This window comes from Palaemon carinicauda, chromosome 16 (assembly GCF_036898095.1).
Source record: "Palaemon carinicauda isolate YSFRI2023 chromosome 16, ASM3689809v2, whole genome shotgun sequence".
Classification (NCBI taxonomy): domain Eukaryota; kingdom Metazoa; phylum Arthropoda; class Malacostraca; order Decapoda; family Palaemonidae; genus Palaemon; species Palaemon carinicauda.
The window spans coordinates 111,830,727-111,852,874 of NC_090740.1; the positions used below are offsets into that span (position 1 = coordinate 111,830,727).

Here is a 22,148-nt window from a genome sequence, read left to right on the forward strand (position 1 = left end):
AAACGAGAAAGAAAGGAGAGCCGCTCGCAAGGTATCTCTCCTCTCCCGTTTCGTAAGCGTGCATTGTGCCGCTCACGGTGCCATCTGTATTCCTTGTAGCGATACACGAGGTGCTACAGATACTGTATGTAGGGAGGGGACCTACAGCCCTTTTTAGAGGAAAAGGGAAGGGCGGGTCCATCAGGACGACATGGCCATCTCACCCAAAAAAGGGATTTTGACGTAGGAAAAATCTATTTCTGGGCGAGGGACCTGTGCCGCCCAGTGAATAAGCTCCTATTAGCACTTATTCTTAGGTAATTTACTGCTAAATATACCAGAGAAAAAATGTAAAGGAGTGCTAGGTTAACTAGCTCGCTCACCTATTGGTGTCGGTATAGAATTGGGCGTATAATCCAGAGGTCCCGCACTATTTAGATTCATCCACGACAAAGACCCCAATAGAGGAGAGCCGTTCAACCTCACTTGGCACCACCAACTCTGCATCCGCTCAGAACCCAACTCCTTAGCACCCAAAGTTTGGGGACTCCAAGGGAGAGGAGCTGGGAGGGTTCACTGGGCGGCACAGGTCCCTCGCCCAGAAATAGATTTTTCCTACGTCAAAATCCCTTTTCTGGGCTTGAACCTGTGCCGGCCAGTGAATATATACAAGAGAAATGTCACCAAACTTGCAAAATAAAGGAAAAAACATAAACATAAGGAAAATACAAGTTACTTTAATCAGAGATGAGTGCCAAAAACAGCTCTAAGGGTATCTTAAAAAGAACATAAATCCACTTGGTAGAACAATTGACAAAAAAGGTAAGGTATAATAATGCCGTGAGTGATGATATATACAGATACTCAGGAGTCAAAAATTTACAAATATAGTAATAGTAATCAGGTGCGAAACCAACGAATACAAATAGGGTATAAATGAGGCAGGTAAGGGGGAGAGATAAAATGACAAGGAATTAACATGTGAGTTACCTGGGGGTAACTACGCTCCCTGCAGCTACTGTAGGAAATTTAAGGGCTTCCAAATGTTTAAGATAGTGTTTCTTGAACACTGACGGTGACTTCCACCCTGTATACCTGAAAAGATCCGTAAAATTCATGTGGTGAAAAAAGTTCACCGAAGTAGCAACCGCTCTGATATCATGTGCAAGAGGAAAAGAGTCAGGGCTAGCTTGTTTAATAAAATACAAAATCTGTTGCCTGATCCCTTTAATGGTAATGGTACCGCCTTGTTCTCTAACGAATAGAGGCCCGGAGGAGTTAGAGGAGGTCCGGGATAAATAAGACTTAAGAGTAGTAACAGGGCACAGAGACGGATCTTGCGTGAGGGGAACAATTTTCCAGGAGGACCATCTGTTCTGAGGGTCTTCGTTCTTAGCTAAAAAGAATTTGTTAGGTGAAAGAAGGGCCTCTCCCGAAGGAAGGAACTCAATATGACCCGGGTCTCTTGATAAAGCTGCCAGTTCAGAAATTCTTGCCCCGGAAGCCAAACTCACCAGGAAAAGTGTTTTCCTGAGAAGGGGAATGTAATCACAAGAACTGTTAATGGTATCAGAAGCCAATTTGAGTACATCATTAAGGAACCAGGTAACCGGGGTAGGACGAGTAACCGGTTTCAGTCTGGCACAGGCTTTCGGAATTGAAGCTAACAAAGAGTCGGTTAAGTCTATGTTAAAACCCACTAGGAAGATCTTTTTCAAGGCAGATTTAATAGTGGTGATAGTATTGGCTGCCAGACCTGATTCTAATAAAGTTCTAAAGAAAGTGACTGTAAGGTTCAAGTTCATACAGTGTACGTCTGAGTCTATCAAAAATTTAGCCAACTTTTTAACCGCAGAATCATATTGGCGGATGGTGGAATCCCGTTTATCTGATTCTAGGAACAGGGTGTTTTGAGGATCGATATTGGCACCATGCATGGCCGCAAACTTCATGAAGTCCATAAAGTTAGGGCGCTCTGAATGTTTGAGAAAGCGTACACAACGCGTGTTTGTACTATCTGAGACAGAACCGGATTGGGTATCGGGTGAGGATGTAGTCTCAACTCTCGCAGGAGAGGGTACCAATTGCTCTTGGGCCAGTTGGGTGCGACCAAGGCTACTCGTCCCTTGAAGGATCTCAGTTTGTCTAGGACTTTCAGTAAAAGATTCACCGGGGGAAAGAGATAAATCCTTTCCCAGATGTCCCAATTCTGTGACATGGCGTCTGTGGCGTAGGCCTGAGGGTCTAGATTGGGAGCCACATATACTCTCAATTTGTGGTTGGACTCCGTGGCGAAGAGGTCCACTTGGAGACCCGGAACCCGAGAGAGAATCCACCGGAATGACTTTAGATCGAGTGACCATTCCGATTCTAGAGGGGAGGTCCGGGACAAGGCGTCTGCAACTACGTTCCGGACTCCCGCCAGGTGGACAGCTGAAAGATGCCAATGGTTCGAGGCTGCTAGGGAGAATATGGCTACTAGAACATGGTTCAGAGGCCCTGATTTTGATCCGCCTCTGTTGAGGCAGCGGACCACCACTTCGCTGTCGAGAACCAGACGAAGGTGTTGTCTCTTGGATGGAGCGAGACGTTTCAGGGTTAGAAGAACTGCCATGGCCTCCAGCACATTGATGTGAAATTGGCGGAATAAGGGAGACCAAAGACCTTTTAACTTTCCTGAGCTGAGAATAGCCTCCCCAACCTGATAGGGATGCGTCCGTGTGAATGATTAACTTCGGAGGCGGAAATCGAAGGGGAACTGACTTTGACAGATTGTTGGCCCTTGTCCAAGGTAGAAGTCTTTCCCGGAGAATGGGAGGAAGGCGGACTTTCCTGTCCCGGAGCTTCCGGTTCGCCCTCGAACGCCAGACACGATTGATATCTTTCAATTTTGCTTTCAGAAGCAGATCCGTCACTGAAGCAAATTGAAGGGACCCTAGGATCCTCTCTTGGAGTCGTCTGGAACTTACTTTGTCTTTGAGAAAGCGTTTGGTGTTCATTGCAATCTCTAACCTCTTGGGTTTGGGAAGACACAGAGTGTGAGATATAAGATCCCATTGCAGGCCGAGCCATTGGAACTTTGATTTCGGAAGAAGACGGGACTTCTTGAAGTTGATCTGGAAGCCTAGAGATTGAAGGTATTGGATGACTCTGTGAGTGGCTTTTAGGCAATTTTGGGAGGTGTCTGACCAAATGAGCCAGTCGTCCAGATAGGCTACTACTTGAATCCCTTGATTTCTGAGTTCCTGAACAGCAACTTCTGCTAACTTTGTGAAGATCCTTGGGGCGATGTTGAGCCCGAAAGGCATCACCTTGAAGGAGTAATTTTTGTTTCCTAGGCGGAAGCCTAGATACGGACGGAAGTGTCTCGCTATCGGGACGTGATAATAGGCGTCTGTAAGATCGATAGAGGTGGTGACGGCCCCACGGGGAAGTAAGGTCCGCACCTGCGAGACGGTAAGCATTCGAAACTTGTCGCATTGAATGGACAAGTTGAGAAGGGATAGGTCTAGAATCACTCTTCTCTTGTCCGAATCCTTCTTCGGGACACTGAACAGCCGACCCTGAAACTTCAGGTGTTTCGTTTCTTGTATGGCGTTCTTTTGTAACAGGTCCTGGACAAATTCGACTAGGTCCGGAGTGGAATGCTGATGAAATCTGTTTGGTGGAGGAGGTCCTTGAATCCAACTCCACCCCAGTCCCTTGGAGATGATACTGAAAGCCCAGGGACTGAACCTCCATTTGTTGCGGAAGGCATAAAGCCTCCCCCCTACCCGCTGCACCTCAGTATTGGCTTGAGGAGTTGCCTCCACGTCCGCCTCGGAAGTTCTTTCCCTTGCGAAAGAATCTACCTCTACCTCTGTTCTGGTATGAACCACGGTGGTAGCCTCTACCTCTGTTATAACCCTGGGAAGAGCCTTGAGCCTCATAAGATTGGTTAAAGGCTGGAGAGGTGGTGGAGGCACCGGGAAGCTGGCTCTTAGGGAGCAGAACGGTGACGTAGTCGTCCGAGGAAGGAGCCTGAGAGGTGGAAGGCTGTGCAGGAACAGCAGGAGATGGAGGAAGAGGCTGCCGGAAAACGGACGAACTACTCTGCTGTTGCCGGAACTGAGTGGAGGTATACGGGCGGAGCTTCTTCCTACCCCGGGCTTGGTAACTTGCGGGATCATATTTCCGCTTAGGAGTCAAACCCCAACGGGCTTTAAGGCTCTGATTAACTCTAGTAGCCTCTGCCAAGACTTCCTCCACAAGATCCTCAGGGAAAAGATTTGGACCCCAACAAGAGGACCGGATAAGTTTATTCGGCTCGTGCCTAATAGTCGCCTCAGCCAGGACGTGTTTGCGGCACCTACGTTTAGCAAGAGCAAAGTCATATAAATCAAAATATAACGACTGCAAAGTAGCCTTATTGAGAGACTTAAAGATACTCTCAGTATCATAAGTTAAGGCTATCGACTCCGTAGACGTGGCCAAGTTCAAAGTTCGACCAACACGTAGGCGGGAATCATACTCCTGTTTAATAAGGGATTCCGGGAGACGGGGAAGCCGTTCACTAAACATAACTGACGCACAGTCCGCTGTTAGCTTGCCAGAAGTAAAGGTGGTATGGACATTGTCCCAACACTCATTACCTGAAGGAAGAAGGAGGGAGATCGGATCCACCTCTCGGATGGGAGGCAAGGGCTTCTCCTCCAGAGCATATTGAAAAGCAAGCTCTGCAATCTTATTGACGCATGGAGTCACGGTATTCTTGTCCATTAAGAACATTGTGAAAGAACTTTTATGAGGCGTCAACATGGTATTGGTGCAACCTATATCATTCAGAAACCTAGCCCAAACAGATTGGGCTTGTTCCTTTGGGAAAATGACGGTCTCTTTGGGGACCTTATCCAGCCGAACCAGAGCTTCCTCGGTAAGCCTGGCATAACCATGAAATGGAAATGCGAGACCAGGAGGAAAGAATTCAAAATCCTCTAGTGGACGAGTACCAAGACCTTCCAACGTTAACATCCCGTCTGAGAATGGGGAATGAAGAGCCATGCGCCAAGGGTTATTCTTGGTAAACGGCGGAAGCTTAGAGGCATCCGGGATGAGAGAGCTTTGAACTCGCTCCGGAGCACCATGCTCTAATGCCCCAAGTCTCTGACCAATGTTAGAGAACATCGTGTCCATCTTGGCCTGCATTTCCGACACAATCTTAGATTGCATCTCCGACACAATGCGAAGCATGGCTGATTCGGAAAGGCCCGGGTTAGGAGCAGAAGTGGCGGATTGTACTCCCGGGTCGTGAGACTTAGAGGAGGAGCCGGAAGCCTTAGATGACGGGTTTGTATTTGATTTGGAACTATGGGAAGCCTTGTGGGGCTTACGAGCTTTTGGCAAAGTTCTAGATATAGACTTATCTTTGGGGGGAACCGGGTGTGATCGGTGAGACGAATCACGGTCCCCAGAAAAACCATGGAAAGAAGAGAGATCAGATGAAGAAGAAAGAGCGGGGCTGAGGATAGGAATCTCAGCGCCGGTAACACCTGCCTCACTTACCACCCTACCTGCATCCGGATCATCCAACAACATAGGCTCCACATCCAAGTTCAAGGAGGCAACATTGTCTTCCAGATCTCCGGGGGCATCCAACGGATCTTGTTCCTGGTCGATGAATCCCGCAATAGTGGCATCAATGTCGGCAATGATGGGTGCCGCAACATGCCTAGCCACAGCGGCTGAAGACTTGGCATTAGGGTAGATCATAGCACAGTAGTCTTCAGATAGGACGTAAGGCTGTTTCGATTTCACGTTTCGGGCAAATCCCCCAACCCACACTTTCAGTGTGGCCCGAGCCGCAGTCTTCTGCTCCGGGGATGCCTGAAATAATAGTGGGAATTACAGAAAGGAAGATTCCCGGCGGTCCTTCAAGACCATAGAAATCTTACTAAATAGTGTATGTATACCAAATAAAGGTAAAATAATTAGAAAGACAACATAGCCAACGGGACTCACCGAATCAGATCCGAGGGTGGTGATGAGGTCAAAACAGACCATACAATTATCAGGGTGCCAGACTACGATGTCTTCCAGCTGAACTCCGCAGAGGGCGTGAGATCTACACACAGTATGGCCACAAGGCTGGTGAAGAACAGCCGCACAGGCCGTCGTCTGACAATGCACCATCTATAAAAAGAATAGTATATGAGAAACTGTAATTCTCTTAAGTAGGGGCGGGTCCGGAGGACCCGGGACTAAACATAAGTCTAACTTAAGACTAGAGCTTAACTGTAATACTCTTAAGTAGGGGCGGGTCCGGAGGACCCGGGCCTAAACATAAGTCTAACTTAAGACTAGAGTATAGCTATCCATTCCGGTCGAGCCGGGATCATAAAGAAGGATGCAACAAAGAATTAAGACACATGGTGTCTGATTTCCCGGAGCGAGGTTAAGCCCTGGACCGGGAAATAAAAGTACATCCATAAACCAATACATATAGGAACTCCGGGATAGTGATCTGTCATATATAATCATAGGAACTGTTATAAATTAAGAGGGGGGCGGAACCGTAGATAAGAACCACCAACAGAACCCGGAGGGTTTCGTATAACATAATAAAAGTGTGATAGGTGAATATAAAATAGGGTGCACCGGGATCCTACTCTGTTGACCGGTGGCCAACCAGTCTAGACAGAGACGAAACCGCCGGGACACCCGGAGGACAAAGTCCATAAACACTGAACTACCCCCTCTAAAAGGAGGGAAGGCAACGGTCCCCTAGGGGAGGGGGGAGAGAAGCCTAGCCACCAACCTAGCGAGAGGGGGAGCTTGGGGGAGGATCACGTGATACGGAGCAGCAGGGCTACCAACTGACGATCCCCAAACACTACCAAAACAGATCATACGGAGTAATAAGCACAAATATTCATTATAAAAGTAATAGCGTTGAAAAATATATAAATATACACATAAAAAATTAGGGCAAGGCATGCAAAATAATGAATAAATCCCAAAGGACAACAACCTGATGGCTTATATAATAAAAATTGCCGCCCAGTAACGAAGGTCGGCAAGCCATCTACGATACGTAACCTGATATCGGCCCTAAATATGAACCACAAGGGTTCTAAACGCTAAATAATGAATATCCACAATAAAACATATAAAAATTTAAACTAATAATAAAAATAATACACTTAGTAACACCGCGAGTGAAACTAAAAGCTCTCAAAACAGGAGTACCAACCGTAAGCGGAATCGAGCAAGACCGAGATGATCGAAGAGAATAAACTCCTATAATTTAAATATTAAACGATCTAGATTGCTCAAAACACAGCAAAACATAGCTTGGTACTTAACTTAGACGGTGTCTCCTGGGAAACCGATGTAGAAGCCATAATCCAGCGAAAAATAAGGCAAAACACGAGAGCACAAACAAGCGGGTTACCACACAGGCGTGCTAAAAAGGAGTTGGGTTCTGAGCGGATGCAGAGTTGGTGGTGCCGAGTGAGGTTGAACGGCTCTCCTCTATTGGGGTCTTTGTCGTGGATGAATCTAAATAGTGCGAGACCTCTGGATTATACGCCCAATTCTATACCGACACCAATAGGTGAGCGAGCTAGTTAACCTAGCACTCCTTTACATTTTTTCTCTGGTATATTTAGCAGTAAATTACCTAAGAATAAGTGCTAATAGGAGCTTATTCACTGGGCGGCACAGGTTCAAGCCCAGAAATAGATTTTTCGCTTCGCTCAAAATCCGTTTTTTGGGCTCAAGCCATGTCGTCCTGATGGAAGTATACCAGAGCATCACTGTATTTGTGGATTCTCAAAACGTGCCGTACTCCCCGAAGGTATTTCCCGGCCAACTAGACCTAGAGACCTTAGATGTTGCCGTCATACATCTTTTCATCTAACCATAGACCATGTTAGTGCTTCCTGCCCCCTACAGGGAAGAGTCATACTAGACTCTGGAAAAGTTTCGAAGAGTACATGTATCTATGTATGAATAACAGACAAGCCAATATAGTGGTCTCACTCTATATCATGTAAAGCATAGTTTGTAAAGAACCACTGAGTCAATATGAAATATCGACCAGTTCCCCGTTCGATTACTGGATTGGACAAAGGTTTATATCCGGGTAGGAGGAAAACTTGCACATCCGCCACCCTCCCCTTAGGACATAGAGTCCTCCCCCTAGGGGAAAGCATAAACCAATGAAAAAATGCTTGCATAAAGGAACAATCTATTAGAATTATCCCAGATAAATATACATAGTAAACGTAATGCTAAATCATTTCAAGAAAATGACACAGGCGAAGGAGACGCAAGGTTCACAAGAACTAGTTTATTGACAAACAATAAAATAAAACAGGTTAAACAACAATTATACATATATAAGAGGAGGATAACCAAAAAATAAGCATAAGCATGATAGTAAACAGAAAACTTGTTTATCTGAAAGAAAACATTAACGCCACTTTTAACATACCGAAGTATCAAAATCATAAAAGTCTGTATTACTAATCAGATACATTAGCGTTGGAAACGCTTGGCACACATGACTGCACTTATGCTAGGTTCACCTTTAAATATGGAACAGTCAATGTGGGCACCCTCGTGCCCTAACACTTGGTTTGTAGAACAGTTCGTAACTACACACCCACCCCGGAATTAATCGTCCCCAATTAAATTCACTGTTCCTCGCAGAGTTAAACAGCAGGTTTAACGACACAACCCACTGCTACCACAGACCTCTTTAGTTGCTCCACTTCGCATAGTGACGAAAGAAAACTCTGGAAGACTTCCAGCCAGTGTATGAGCGAAGATGTTCGAAATCCATACTATTGAAGAAATTTAAGGATGAGGCAACTTTCCTCGGATCGTGACCTGCGGGTGTACTGTCTGGATCCGCTCTGCGAATAAAATAGGTGATTTTTGCCCTAAGTTGTTTCAGGGATAAATTTGAGCCTGATGTTTCTCCCCTGCATAGTTGACCACCCCTGAAGTCTGAAGTTCTACAAAGATAGACCTTTAGGCATTCCACTGGACATAGAGATGCATCTTCTTTCAGAGGGCAGATTCTCCAGGGACCCCACCTGTTGGTGGGTAACTCGTTCTTGGCGAGAAACGTAGGATCCGGAAACAAGTTCAGTTCTCCCTCATCCAAGAACTGAACACGACCTTCCTCTCTCGAGAGGGCTACAATTTCACTAACCATGGCCCCCGAAGCGAGTGCAAATAGAAATATAACTTTTTGGTCAAATCCTTTAAAGCACACTCCTCATTGTTCAACAGCGAAGCGAAATGAAGAACTATCCGGAGACCATGAAATGGGCCTCGGAGGTGCTAATGGTCTGAGCCTAGCACAGGCTTTCGGAATTTTATTAAAAATATCGTTAGCGAGGTCGACCTGGAAGGCATACAAAATGGGTCTTGTCAAAGCAGATTTACACGTTGATATAGTGTTGGCTGCTAACCCTTGACCATGGAGGTGGATGAAGAAAGATAAGCATAAGTCCGTTGAGATCTTTTGCGGATTCTTCGCCTTGACAAAGGCCACCCATTTTCTCCATGATGACTCATATTGCCTTCTAGTGAATTTGCACTTATATTCCTCTAGGAAGTCTATACTGTCTTTCGAAATCCCGAAACGTTTTCTCACCGCTAGGGAGAGAAAATCATGAGCTGCAAGTTCCGGGTTTTCTGTGATGAAGCGCAGACAGTTGACTTCTGAATTCGCTGGGTCAGAACTGGATCTGGTAACGGTAGACACTTCAGCTGTTCGGCCACTTGTGAGCCGCTACTCCCTTGAAAGATCTCAGTTTATTGAGGACCCTCAATAGAAGGTTGTGAGGAGGGAACAGGTAAATCCTGGACCATCTGCTCCAGTCGAGGGACATCGCGTCCACTGCTTCCGCCAAGGGATCCTCGTACGGGGACACGTAAAGGGGTAACTTCTTGTTGTCTTTCGTCGCAAAGTAGTCTATCTGCAGTTCTGGGACTTGACTCAAGATGAAGGAGAATGATCCTGCGTCTAGGGACCATTCCGACTCTATCGGTGTGAACCTGGATAGAGCGTCTACTGTCACATTGCGGACTCCTTGAAGGTGAACTGCGACAGGTATCACTTCTTCTTTTCCGCCAGTCGAAAGATGGCCAACATCACCTGGTTGAGTGGTGGTGACCTCGATCCTTGTCGATTCAAGCATCTCACAATCACCTCGCTGTCCAGTACCAACCTTATGTGGATCGAGCGATGAGGGGAGACTTTCTTCAAGGTAAGGAGTACTGCCATAGCTTCCAGAAAGTTTATGTTTAATGTCTTGAATAGATTGGACCAAGTTCCTTGGGCCTTCTTCCGATGAGAATGACCTCCCCACCCCTCCTTCGAGGCGTCTGTATGAATAGTCAACGAGGGGGGGAGGTGGCTGAAGAAGCACCGACTTCTTTAGTTGCCTGACCTGGGACCAAGGCCTGAGAAGCGTACGTAGACGAAGCGGTACTGGTCTTATCAGATCTCTTTGCGCGTTTGATGCATAACTTCTCCAAACTCCGGTTGCATCCTTTAGCTGTACTCTTAGCACCGGGTCTGTTACTGAGGCAAACTGGAGAGAACCCAGCACTCTCTCCTGTTCGCGTCTTGTTATTCTTTCGGAATCCAGAAGTCTCTTGACAGAACCAGCTATCTCCTTCCTCTTCTTCGCCGGGATGGAGAGTTGGTGTGACACTAGGTCCCAGTGGATTCCCAACTACTGGAACTTTTGAGATGGAGAAAGCCAAGACTTTTTTCTGTTGATCTTGAAGCCTAGATGCTCTAGGAACTGGATCACCTGTAGGGAAGCTTGCAAACATTCTGTCTTGGATGCTGCCCACACCAGCCAGTCGTCCAGGTAGGCTACCACCTGGATTCCCTTTAGGGGTAATTGTTTGAGAGCTGCGCTCGCAAGCTTCGTGAAGATCCTTGGGGCTATGTTTAGCCCGAATGGCATGGCTCTGAAGGCGTAGAGTCTTCGATGTAGGTTGAACCCTAGGTAGGGGGAGAGTTGGCGATTGATTGGAACGTGCCAATAGGCGTCTGACAAATCTATGGAGACGGTATATGCCCTCTTGGGCAGTAAGGTCCTTATGTGTTGCAGTGTTAGCATCTTGAACTTGCAGTTCACTATGAACTTGTTGAGTGGCGACAAGTCCAGAATGACTCTGAGTTTTTCTGAGTCCATCTTGTGAACACAAAACAGCCTCCCTTGGAATTTGATGGACTTTACCCTTCGGATTACTCTTTTCTCCAAGAGTTCTTGAATGTACTCCTCCTCCTGGAGTGTTGGAAAAATCGATGGCACGGGGGTGGAGTGCTGTACCAGCTCCAACCCAGTCCATTCTTGAGTAGGCTGTGGGCCCAGGGATCGAAGGTCCACCGATCCCGAAAATTCTGAAGTCTTCCTCCTACCGGTATCATCTCACTTTGGCTGCTGCTGCCCTGAGGTCTTGCCTCCTTGACCGCGACCACCCCTGAATCCCCTCCCCCTTGAGGGGCGTCTAGACGAACCTCTGGCTGCTCCTCTAGGCTTCGCTCGAAAGGTAGTTGACTGCCCTTCGAACGCAGGGTTAAATACCGGAGACTGCGTAGACACGGCTTGGGGTACCCACTGGTACGTGGTCGGGGTTTGTGCCACCATCTGGGGCACTTTAGGCATAGGAAGTTGTTGCTGCTGCTGTCTGAATGGTTTGGCTGGCCGAAAGGGTAGCTTAGTCTTCTTAGTCTTCCTCTTTGGTTGGGGACCCTCATCCGGGGAAGACTTTCTCTTGAGAGATAGGCCCCACTTCTGGAGAAGGTTTCTATTCTCCGTGGCGGCCTTATCTACAACCTCCTTGACCGCTTCACTAGGGAAGAGGTCTTTGCCCCAAATGCTGGAGGAGATTAGCTTCCTTGGCTCGTGCCTCACCGCAGCCGAGGCTAACACGAACTCCCTACAAGCCCTCCTAGCTTTGACGATGCTATAAATGTCCTTCGTCACTGTGGCTAGATGTGACTTAGCTACTACCATAAACATCTCATGGACCTTGGGGTCACTTGCCATTGTCTCCAGAGTCGTTTGATGAGACATTGAGGCAGCAAGTCTTTCTTTTGTCTCAAGCTCCCTGTGCAAAAGAAAGTCAGACAGCTTGGGGAGGTTCTCACCGAACTGACGTCCGGCAATATCAGCCTCCAACTTCCCGACTGAGAAGGTAAGATGGACGTCCTTTCAGTCTTTGTGGTCCATGGGTAGGGCCAAAGACAGAGGTTTACACTCCTCCAAGGAGGGGCATGGCTTACCTGCCTCGATCGCTTTCAGCACAGCCGTAAACCCTTTCTGCATAAAGGGGAAGGCTCTAGAAGGAGAGGACACAAAGGAAGGATGCTTCTTACTCAAAGCAGGTACCTTTGAGTTTGTGAAGCCCCTCTCTTTCATCGAGCTTGACAGCAAAACTTTAGCCTTAGCATGGTCAAAAACTATGACCTCCTTCGGCTCCGTTTCTTCCTTTGAGGCTGGTTCCTTCCTTAGAGGGACATAACAGTCCGGATACGACTCTTTGCTGGGCCAGAATTCCACCTCCTCAAGGAGGACGGAGCCCAACTTCTCCGAAATGACGATCTTTCCCGTCGTCATAGGCATGTGCTCGGCATACCTCCAAGGGTTGGCATCTGAGCACAAGGGAAGGTCTTTCACACTGAGCTTCTTCTGGGGCCCATGTGATGCTGCAAGTCTCCGCATCTCCAGCTTCATTGCAGCAGCCTTCTCATTATTTTCCCTCTGCATCTGTTGGATCATTCCAACGATGGAGGAAAGGGTCTTTCCCAGCTCATCTGGGTGAGAGGACGATGTTGAGGGAATAGGTTCAGGGGCCTGAACCGAAGTAGCCGGTCCTCGTCGAACTCTTCCTCCTCATTGTCTGGAGCCTGCTCCTCTTCCTGGTCTTCTGCCAGCAGGTCTTTTTCCAAACACTCGGACACCTCCGACATCGTATCGTCCAACTGGATGTCCTGCAGGGCGTCCGCGACTTCAGCATCCACCGGGATCTGCACCAACGGTATCTCCGCTTGAGGCTGAGGAATCACTGCCTCCGCTGACGCCTTGGGGAAAAGGTAAGCCCTCATCTTCTCACTTGGAAGATAGGGGCCAGAAGTGTTCTTCTGAAAGCCCCTTACCCAGGTACGAAGCTTCTAATGTAGCGGCCGGCAGAACCTCGGTGTGTTTCTATTGCTGGCCGGCAGGGGACTGCCGGCCAGCAACTAAACAACGATAGTACCCGGCTGCCGCCCACTAATCGTAGCGGCCCGCAGAACTATGGTGTGATATTATAGCCGGCCGGCAAAGGTATACAACCAATGCCGGCCGGCAGCAAAAGAACCAGAGAACTTCCAACTGCCTGGCTGCCGGCCACTTAGGCCGGCAGCTGGGCTAGGGTACAAACACTAGAAGAAAAACAGAATGGATGCCGGGATAAGAGACTGCACTGCCTCATAGCCCGGCAACCCGAAAGAGTGCACATAAGGAAGGGGAGAATATAACTTCAGGCTTCCTGACCAATGCCATCTGGCTCTACAGACAAACATGGATGAGAGTCCAAGGGATTTCCGAGTAGCACTCAAAGCAGAAGACCCTTGCCGGCCGGCAAGGGACTAAGTCAACTCCACATCCTAACCTATGCTAGGTACAGATGTAGAATGACAGACAGGGATGCAATGTCTAGGCCATCACTAAGGAAAGAAGGGGAGAGGGGGAAAGAGGGTCCTGCCAACCTTGCTCTAATAATGAATCACCCGCAGCCAAGAAAACTCATCTTAGCCTAGGGGAGATCCGAGGAGGGAGGCCAGCAATACTTGCCAACTCCCTCGTAACCAAAGCAAGGAAGGCGTTGTTATTCACAGAAAAAGAGGATCTCATCCTCCACACCAAGACCAACAACACTGGACTAGTCTGCTAGATCACAAAATGAAGGAATCATCTACAGAAACCTTCGAAAGTGAACTAAGGAGGCTAAGCCTCCTATGTCAGCTGTCAGCTGTCAGCCTAGCAAGGGAATCTCAACCACAAAGCTAGACAGAAAAAGACTCAGACCAAGAACTCTGATGTCCTGCCCCCTTCCTGAAGCCAGACTTACTGGAAACAGGAAGGAACAGAACACCCCAATATAGTTGTATCTAAAGTCAATTCAGATAAACCATTAGGGTTAAGCCCAAGGCTTAAACAGAGGGAAAGGGATTGCACACATTCTCCGAAGAGAAGAGAGCAACCGGAGAGTGTGAGAAAGTATACTATGGCCCCATAGACAACTAGCCTAGGCGCGAAGAGAATCGATTACCTAAATCACCGAAATTCAACATAATCTTAAATGTATAAAATTGCCTAAAGCTTCAGTAAAATTTTAAAACACCAGGAAATCTGAATATCATGCAGGAAAGTACTAGGGCCAAACGACTAGGCTACAAGGTCTAGCGTAGGCCAGAATCGGCAAATCATTCGCCAAAACGAAAATACTAAAAGCATTATGTAAAGAAATCCTATGTAACGCTGAATAGCTAAAATTATTAAAGCAAAACAGCCGGGAACATCGCTCTGGCTAACTAAATAAATCATGCATAGTGAGCGACAGCGTCCAGGATGCCTCCGGTAGGCAACAGCTCTTGTAACAACGATATCACTATCAAATCATTTTCAAAATTACCAAGAGCTTACATTTATACATAAAAGAAATAAAACTCAACTTATCAGAAGCAGAAGAAGTTGGAGAAAGCATTATAAAGTTGAAATAATCCAAGAATTGCGAGATAACACAGGGAAAAAACACCGAGAAAAAACACCGAGTTGTTGAGCTACGCAAAAAGGAATACAAAACGGGAGAGGAGAGATACCTTGCGAGCGGCTCTCCTTTCTTTCTCGTTTTTCGTTTTCTTGCCAGTTGACCCCTTTGAAGTGTTAACTGTGTTCGGGGTGCAGATTGCTATGTGGTGTGTCAAGAATACGTCCTCTGATATTTCACGATATCCCTGGTTCTTTTATTAGGGATATTCGCTTCAGGAGTTAGAATTCTGGGTGCCTTAAGGTAAATTCTCTGGGAATATCGCCGTAGTTATATATACCCAAGGAAGCTATCCTTTAGGAACTTCCATCAGGACGACATGGCTTGAGCCCAAAAAAGGAATGTTTTCCATTTCACTATAACTTATAGATACCCATGCATATTTAAAGTGGTAAGTTGTTCTTCATGTGCTCAGGAAGTTTGTGATATTTCTTCCCATAATATCTGGGAAGTACAATATAGTAATTTTGTCATTATTTTCACTGAAAATACATTTCAAATGATTTTATTATTAATGCACACACATGCACCCCCTCTCACCAGGGTATAACTATGCTTTCTCCCCCTACCTGAGGGATGGAGAGAGCTTAGCGTGACTGAAAAATGCGCACACATGCACCCCCTCTCACCAGGGTATAACTATGCTTTCTCCCCCTACCTGAGGGATGGAGAGAGCTTAGCGTGACTGAAAAATGCGCACACATGCACCCCCTCTCACCAGGGTATAACTATGCTTTCTCCCCCTACCTGAGGGATGGAGAGAGCTTAGCGTGACTGAAAAATGCGCACACATGCACCCCCTCTCACCAGGGTATAACTATGCTTTCTCCCCCTACCTGAGGGATGGAGAGAGCTTAGCGTGACTGAAAAATGCGCACACATGCACCCCCTCTCACCAGGGTATAACTATGCTTTCTCCCCCTACCTGAGGGATGGAGAGAGCTTAGCGTGACTGAAAAATGCGCACACATGCACCCCCTCTCACCAGGGTATAACTATGCTTTCTCCCCCTACCTGAGGGATGGAGAGAGCTTAGCGTGACTGAAAAAAAAAGAAATATATGTATACTGTACAGGTATATTTACTGTACATATACTGTATACTGTATAGCCAGACACTTGTTATTTATTATACTGTATAGGGAAGATTAGTATTATTATTTACTGGCTAAGCTACAACCCTAGTTAGAAAATCAGACTGCTACAAGCCCAAGGGCTCCAACAAGGAAAATAGCCTTATGAGAAAAGGAAATAAGTAAATAAAATTTATATAAGAAGTAATGATTAAAAAAAAAAATAGAATATCTTATGATCAGTAACAATGTTAAAATAAACTCATGTCATCCTGTTCAACATCAAAACATTGGCTGCAAGTTTGAACTTATGTAGTTCCACCAATTCAACACCCCAATTAAGAAGATCATTTCAAAATCTGGTCAAAGTTGGATTAAAACTTCTAGAAAACTGTTTAGTGCTGAGCTTTACGAAGGAAAAGGTAAGACAGTTAGAATTAACTGCCTACATAGTATTATGTACGGGATAGCGCAGTCTGGGAAGATCCGAATGCAAAATGATAGTCAGAATTATGAAAAATCTTATGCATCATTCATAAAGAACTGACTGAAATGCTATGCCAGAGGTTAATATCAAGATCAGTAATACAGTATAAAATGTCTGAAAAGTAATTTGTCCTTATATCAGCCATACAAACCCAAGTGCTTTAATTAGGGGATATAATTTCAGTGCAAGCTGGAATCAGTTGTTAAAGTTGTATAACAAGAGGACTAATGATGAAGCAGTTCTATGAAGCAGTATATTTTATGACAAAATATTAGATATGTTAATCATGAGTAATATATTTGTATGTAGCAGTACTTTTTATGACAAGAGAATAGATATGTACCTGAAAGTAATAGCCAAACTTATTTTCTCAGTACATGGAGCATTGATCTGGCCTACCTACTCCAGAGATTTGGTATTAAGCATCGATATGTGACCGTTACTTTAGGTGTCGACCCTGGATTTTCTTCCGAGAGTTTTTACAACAATGTCTTATGTAAAGTAAGTACATGCTGTATTCTCTAGATACATTATGCAATTTCCATTTGTTCTTACACTATATATAAACCTTTGTTCTGTAAATAGGGAGATTACTTTCTTTACCCATAATAAATTTGTAAAAAAATGTTTTCTATTTTCGCTAACTATACTTATTTACTTTTACAACAAGCAGTTATCCGACTGATGAGAGTGCAGGGCCTCACAGTCGGTGCTGGGAGCCGCGCCTCTGCTTCCAGAGAGTCGTGTGCAGGCAGCGATGGATTTGTGGAGGACTGCTATACAGGATTCCCTGACCCAAGCTGTTTCTTCCAAGGGCTCCGGCCCTTCAAAGGGAACAGCAGCCAAATCCTTGGGTTCGGGTGGTCCTGTCGGTTCTTGATTGAGGAAAGGCCATGCGTCTGTTCCAAGACCATGTTATGCTGCATCCACAACCTCTTCAAGAAAAGAGTATGTGCATAGTAGTCTACTTCAACAAGCAGGGAGGATAGTGTCCCAATCCCTTTGCGACTTGGCAAAGCAACCACATACTTGGGCATTCAACAACACGGTGGAGCTGTCAGCAAGGTACAGTCAAGACAAGAGGAATGTCCTAGTGGACTCTCTCAGCTGTCGGGGGTAGGTACTGTAGTGGGAACAGAGTGGTCCCTATTTCCCTGTGTGGCAGAAAGGCTTCTTGGTCGTAGGAGTTCCCCAATGATAGACATGTTTGCAACTTGCCTGAACAAGAACCTACAAGTGTTTTGTTCACTAGTCCTAGATCCATCTGTCGCTCTGGAAGACTTGTTCCAACATCCATGGGATAACCTTGACACTTTCGCTTTTTCTCCCTTTTGCCTGATTTAATGAATACCCAACAAGATGTTGTAACTTTGAATGTAAGGCTAACCCTGGTCGTTCCCAATTGGGCACAAGCCAAATGGTTTCTGGACTTGCTGATGCTCCTGGTCAAGGTATTAGTGCAACTACCCCTTCTCTATCAACTGCAAGTGCAGAGGTTCCACAACTCGATGACCCCTTTTTGTTTTGTTTCTTGTTGTCGGCTACCCCCCAAAATTGGGGGAAGTGCCTTTGGTATATGTATGTATGTACTGCACTGGAGATATCTGGATACATCTTTCAGATTTTCTGCAGCTAATTTAAATGGGTTACTTTTCTGGTCAGAGCCTCTCTGCAACTAATTGCCGATTTCTTTGTCTACCTTTGTCGAGAAAAGCTCCTCTCAGTCTCTGTGGTGAAAGTCTACTGTACTGCTCAGTCTTGAGCTAAGTCTTCAGACTGAAAGGCTTGGACATTTTCTCCTCTTGGGGACTGTTCATGCTGATGAAGAACTTCAAGCAGTCATGTCCTCCTAGAGAACTCAGACCCCCATCGTGGGATGTCACTACAGTTCTTGTCTCTTAAATGCTCGGCGTATGAGCCATTAAGAAGGTCTTAGAAGAAGAAGATTTTCAATAACACAATCTTTTTGGTTATGGGATGTTATCCTTAAATCCTAAAAATCCTCAGGGGAAGTGTTGCTAGCCCCCACCCACCCTCCTAGAGCTTATGACATTTGTGGTCTTGCTGCGTCCTTGATGTCCCGTAAGAACCATTCAGTAGCTCAAGTTCTTAGTGCAGAGTTCTTGAAAAGACAGACTAATTTCACAGGCCACTACTTGAAGGATTGTACCCATAAATCCCTGGATACCTTCTCTTTAGGTCCTTTTGTTGCAGCACAACAACTGATCCAGATCAACCTCATACAGGGTGCTGAACCCTTTGTCACAATGTTAGCTATTCTCTGCATTGAAAGGGTATGAAAAGTGGACTATGTGTTGCTTTTCACTTCCTCCTTTAGCCAGTTGCACCTAGGAAGTACACTCATTGAAGGAACTCTTTTATAAGTAAAAATAACATATCTTTTTCTTTTGTGACATATTTATGGGACATGATTACTGTTCATACGGAGGTATTAACTCTTGTTAGGTCAGGTTAATGACAAGGATATTGAGAATGATATATTGACACTGCCTTGTTACAAGCTGGTCTGATTGTCTTCTTCTTCTTCTTCTTTGTCTACATCTTTTCCCACTTCTATGTGAGGTTGATGTTTCTGGTCAGCTTTCTCCATCTACCTCTGTCCCACACCTCATCACCGTTTAATCCCTTTGATCAAACATCCTTGATACCGTCCACCCACCTTTGCTTTGGTCTCCCTCTCCTTCTCGTTCCCTGTACCTTCATTTCCATCACTCTCCCAATTATTCTCACCTCGTATTTGTCGAACTTCATGAAAGTTACCCTGCCTTCGTTTAATTAAACAGTCGTATTTCCCGTGTCCATGCCAGTTCTGAGCTGGTCGCTAGGCTTCCAGCCGGACAAGCTGGTCTGATTGTCATATGCATAATACATATATTTATATAAGCTCCCCCTTTTGTGGTTACCTATCATTAATATAGAGAAAAACAGAGACCCATATTTGATGGAGACTTTCTCCCACCCAAGGAAGACCCCCTTTGTAAATAACTTGGAAATTTGTACCTGGGTAGGAACAAATTACAAATTATGTTTTATATTTTATATTTTTATAGTTACACTAACCCGAGTCATTTATCCAAATGCCCCACCTTATCCACCTCACAAATCTTGACTGTAAGTAGAGTGACTCAGCCTCGCAGTAGCTCATGAGGCTGACCAGCCTTGGAGGTGTTATGTAGTTACCAGTTAGGTGCCTTTTCTTTTTTTATGGTCATAGTGAATTTACATAAGAGCAAGCCCATATAAATAACTCGGAAGTTTGTAAAACGGAAAAATACAAATTGTATTAAATTTTTTTAGTTTTGCCTAGAATTTATTCTGCTACATACTAAGAAAGTGATGGAAGAATAAATTGTTTCTTGTTGTGCTTACTGAAAACTATATCTTTAGACAGAAAATGAATATTTTCATATGCTTGGATTAATTTAATGTAGAATTGCATCTTTAAGCATATTTATACTCTACTATAATTTCAATTACTTATAGATGTCATATTATTTCCATGAACCTTCCCTGATGTTCATATTGCTTTGTCCCCGAAGCTTACTCGGTACCAACGTTACCTCAAAAACCTAAAAAAAGTTGTTTTCTTCCCTTCAAGAGGCCACACTTGTTGCCCACCAAGGTGACATCTGGGGATTACTGTCAACTAAATCAATCTCTTCCATCGCGGGATACTCAACAGACATTTTTTATTACACCAGTGGGGAACTCCTCCTTTAAATATTTTGAAAACCATAGATTTTATATTCTACAAATATTAACCTAAAGTAACATATCTCCCTAGTCTTGTTTCTCAAGAAAAGTAGCCAAGAACTGGTAAATTCAACTGGTGTTTACAAGGTGCTCATGAGCAACCGTTTGATACTGGTTATTTGTTTCCACCGCTGCAATGTTTTTAGTGTTTCCCTCGTGGTTTGTGATGTATTCAAAGAATTTATTTTGAGAATAATTAAATTGTAGATAACTTATTCTCAGAATATTTCTGTCTGCTCCAGAGTTCCTGGCTTGGTAGCATCTACAGTAGACAACTTGATCTAAAATCAGTTTTGTGTAAATAAGATGCATTCGTAAAAGTAACAAGCTTTTAGTTAAGGGTAAAATCCAGAGAGATTAGGCTAATTAACCATAGATGGGTGACCTTAAATAGGCCCAGTCTTTAATGATTTTCCTGGTTTAGATAATGAGCTTCATGATAAGATGTTGGCTGCTTAGTTTAGTTTTACATGCCAGAAGTTAGTCCAGTGGTTATTTGACAGAACAAAATTTGATCATTGATCCAGGGTTCTGATGGTGCGCAACATATAATGTAGTCTAGATATTCTCTTAGAGTCTCGCACTCTTAACGACAGTACTTTGGAATCTTCTATTACCCAACCTTTACTTATCCATATTCCAATCAACAAAGTATTGCAGAGCATTTGTTAGATTGGAATTAGGAGGTAGAAGAGCAAGTTGGTAGCCCAATAATCTTAATATCCATCCACTTGCTGAAGTAGGAGCAAGAAAGAACCACTTATTTATAATTTTATGACAGGACATGTCGTTTAAAGGTTTAAAGGCCGTTCATGAATAGCAGAGGCAAGGGACAGTAACACTGTCCTATCGAGCAGGACAGTGCTCTAGAGACTGACCATATATACATACAAATGATCATCGCCCAAGCTAGAACCAAGGATGGCCTAGCAATGGTTGCTGATGACTCAGCAGATAGACCTATAGGCTCCCCCAAACCCACCATCCTTAGGTCACATGGATGGTGAGGTTCAGCAATCAAAGAAACTGATGAGTTTGAGTGGGACTCGAACCTGTCAGAGTAAAGATTTGTGAGTTAGAAGTGCAGCTATATTGCTGAGATGTTTTAGGATTCTTGCTTTGGAAAGAATTACTGTACAGTGGAACCTCTATATACGAATTTAATCCGTTCCAGAACCAACTTCGGATGTAGAAAATGTTCGGATGTCGAAACGAATTTTCCCATAAGAATACATTGAAATAGGATTAATCCGTGGTCGAGCCCAAAAACCTATGATAACTTCTTAATAAACTACTACACATAATTTTCCCATGAGAATAAAACACACTAAATTAGATAATAGACATGTAAATAAGAAGAATTAGCAAAAAATGATAAATAAGAAACGGGTTTTTAGCGTCACTTTACCTTAGAAACTCCAGCGCAGGTGTTGTTGGTCTTGCTACGCAGAGAGGAGACGGATGGGCGGCGAGGAGGTAGAGAGGTTAACTACGATAAACGTACACTACCGTAACTTATTCTAACTTACACTAAGTGAACTTTAACATAACTTAGCTTATTTTTTTTTTTTTTTTATATTTTATATTTTTTTTTTACATTTTCTTTTTTTCTTTTTGATGATTACGTAATTTTAATCACTTTCACTCTCTACACTTAAAATTGACTGAATTTCTTTCGCTTCACTCTTTTTTGTTTTCTTTGTTTCACTTTCTTCCACTTCACTCTTTGCCATTTTCTTCGAATCGCTTACATCCTATTCATCACGAGTTTTTTTCTCAGTTTTTTTAAAGAAATTATCGACAGATAATTGCTTGGTACGGCTTTTCAGAATGTTTCAAAAGTGAGTTAGGCAAACATCATCGAACTGCGAAACTACACGACAAACCTGCAATTTCTTTGGATGGTATTTGTCGATGAAGTCGACCACATCTTGATATTTTCTAACACCTCTTTTATATGCGCCGAACCTAACACATGTTCTACCTCCTCGCTCCCTTCCTCGTCATCAC

General features: G+C 44.7%; 1 protein-coding gene across 3 annotated transcripts in view; it reads left to right on the forward strand.

The window, feature by feature from the left end:
* LOC137655803 (protein GUCD1) overlaps positions 1-22,148 on the forward strand; it is a 72,723-nt gene that overhangs the window by 47,039 nt on the left and 3,536 nt on the right. For all 3 annotated transcript variants that reach the window (XM_068389958.1, XM_068389960.1, XM_068389961.1), the window contains exon 3: positions 16,739-16,865. In XM_068389958.1, the coding sequence (XP_068246059.1) occupies positions 16,739-16,865 (127 nt within the window). The remainder of the gene's footprint in view (positions 1-16,738; positions 16,866-22,148) is intronic.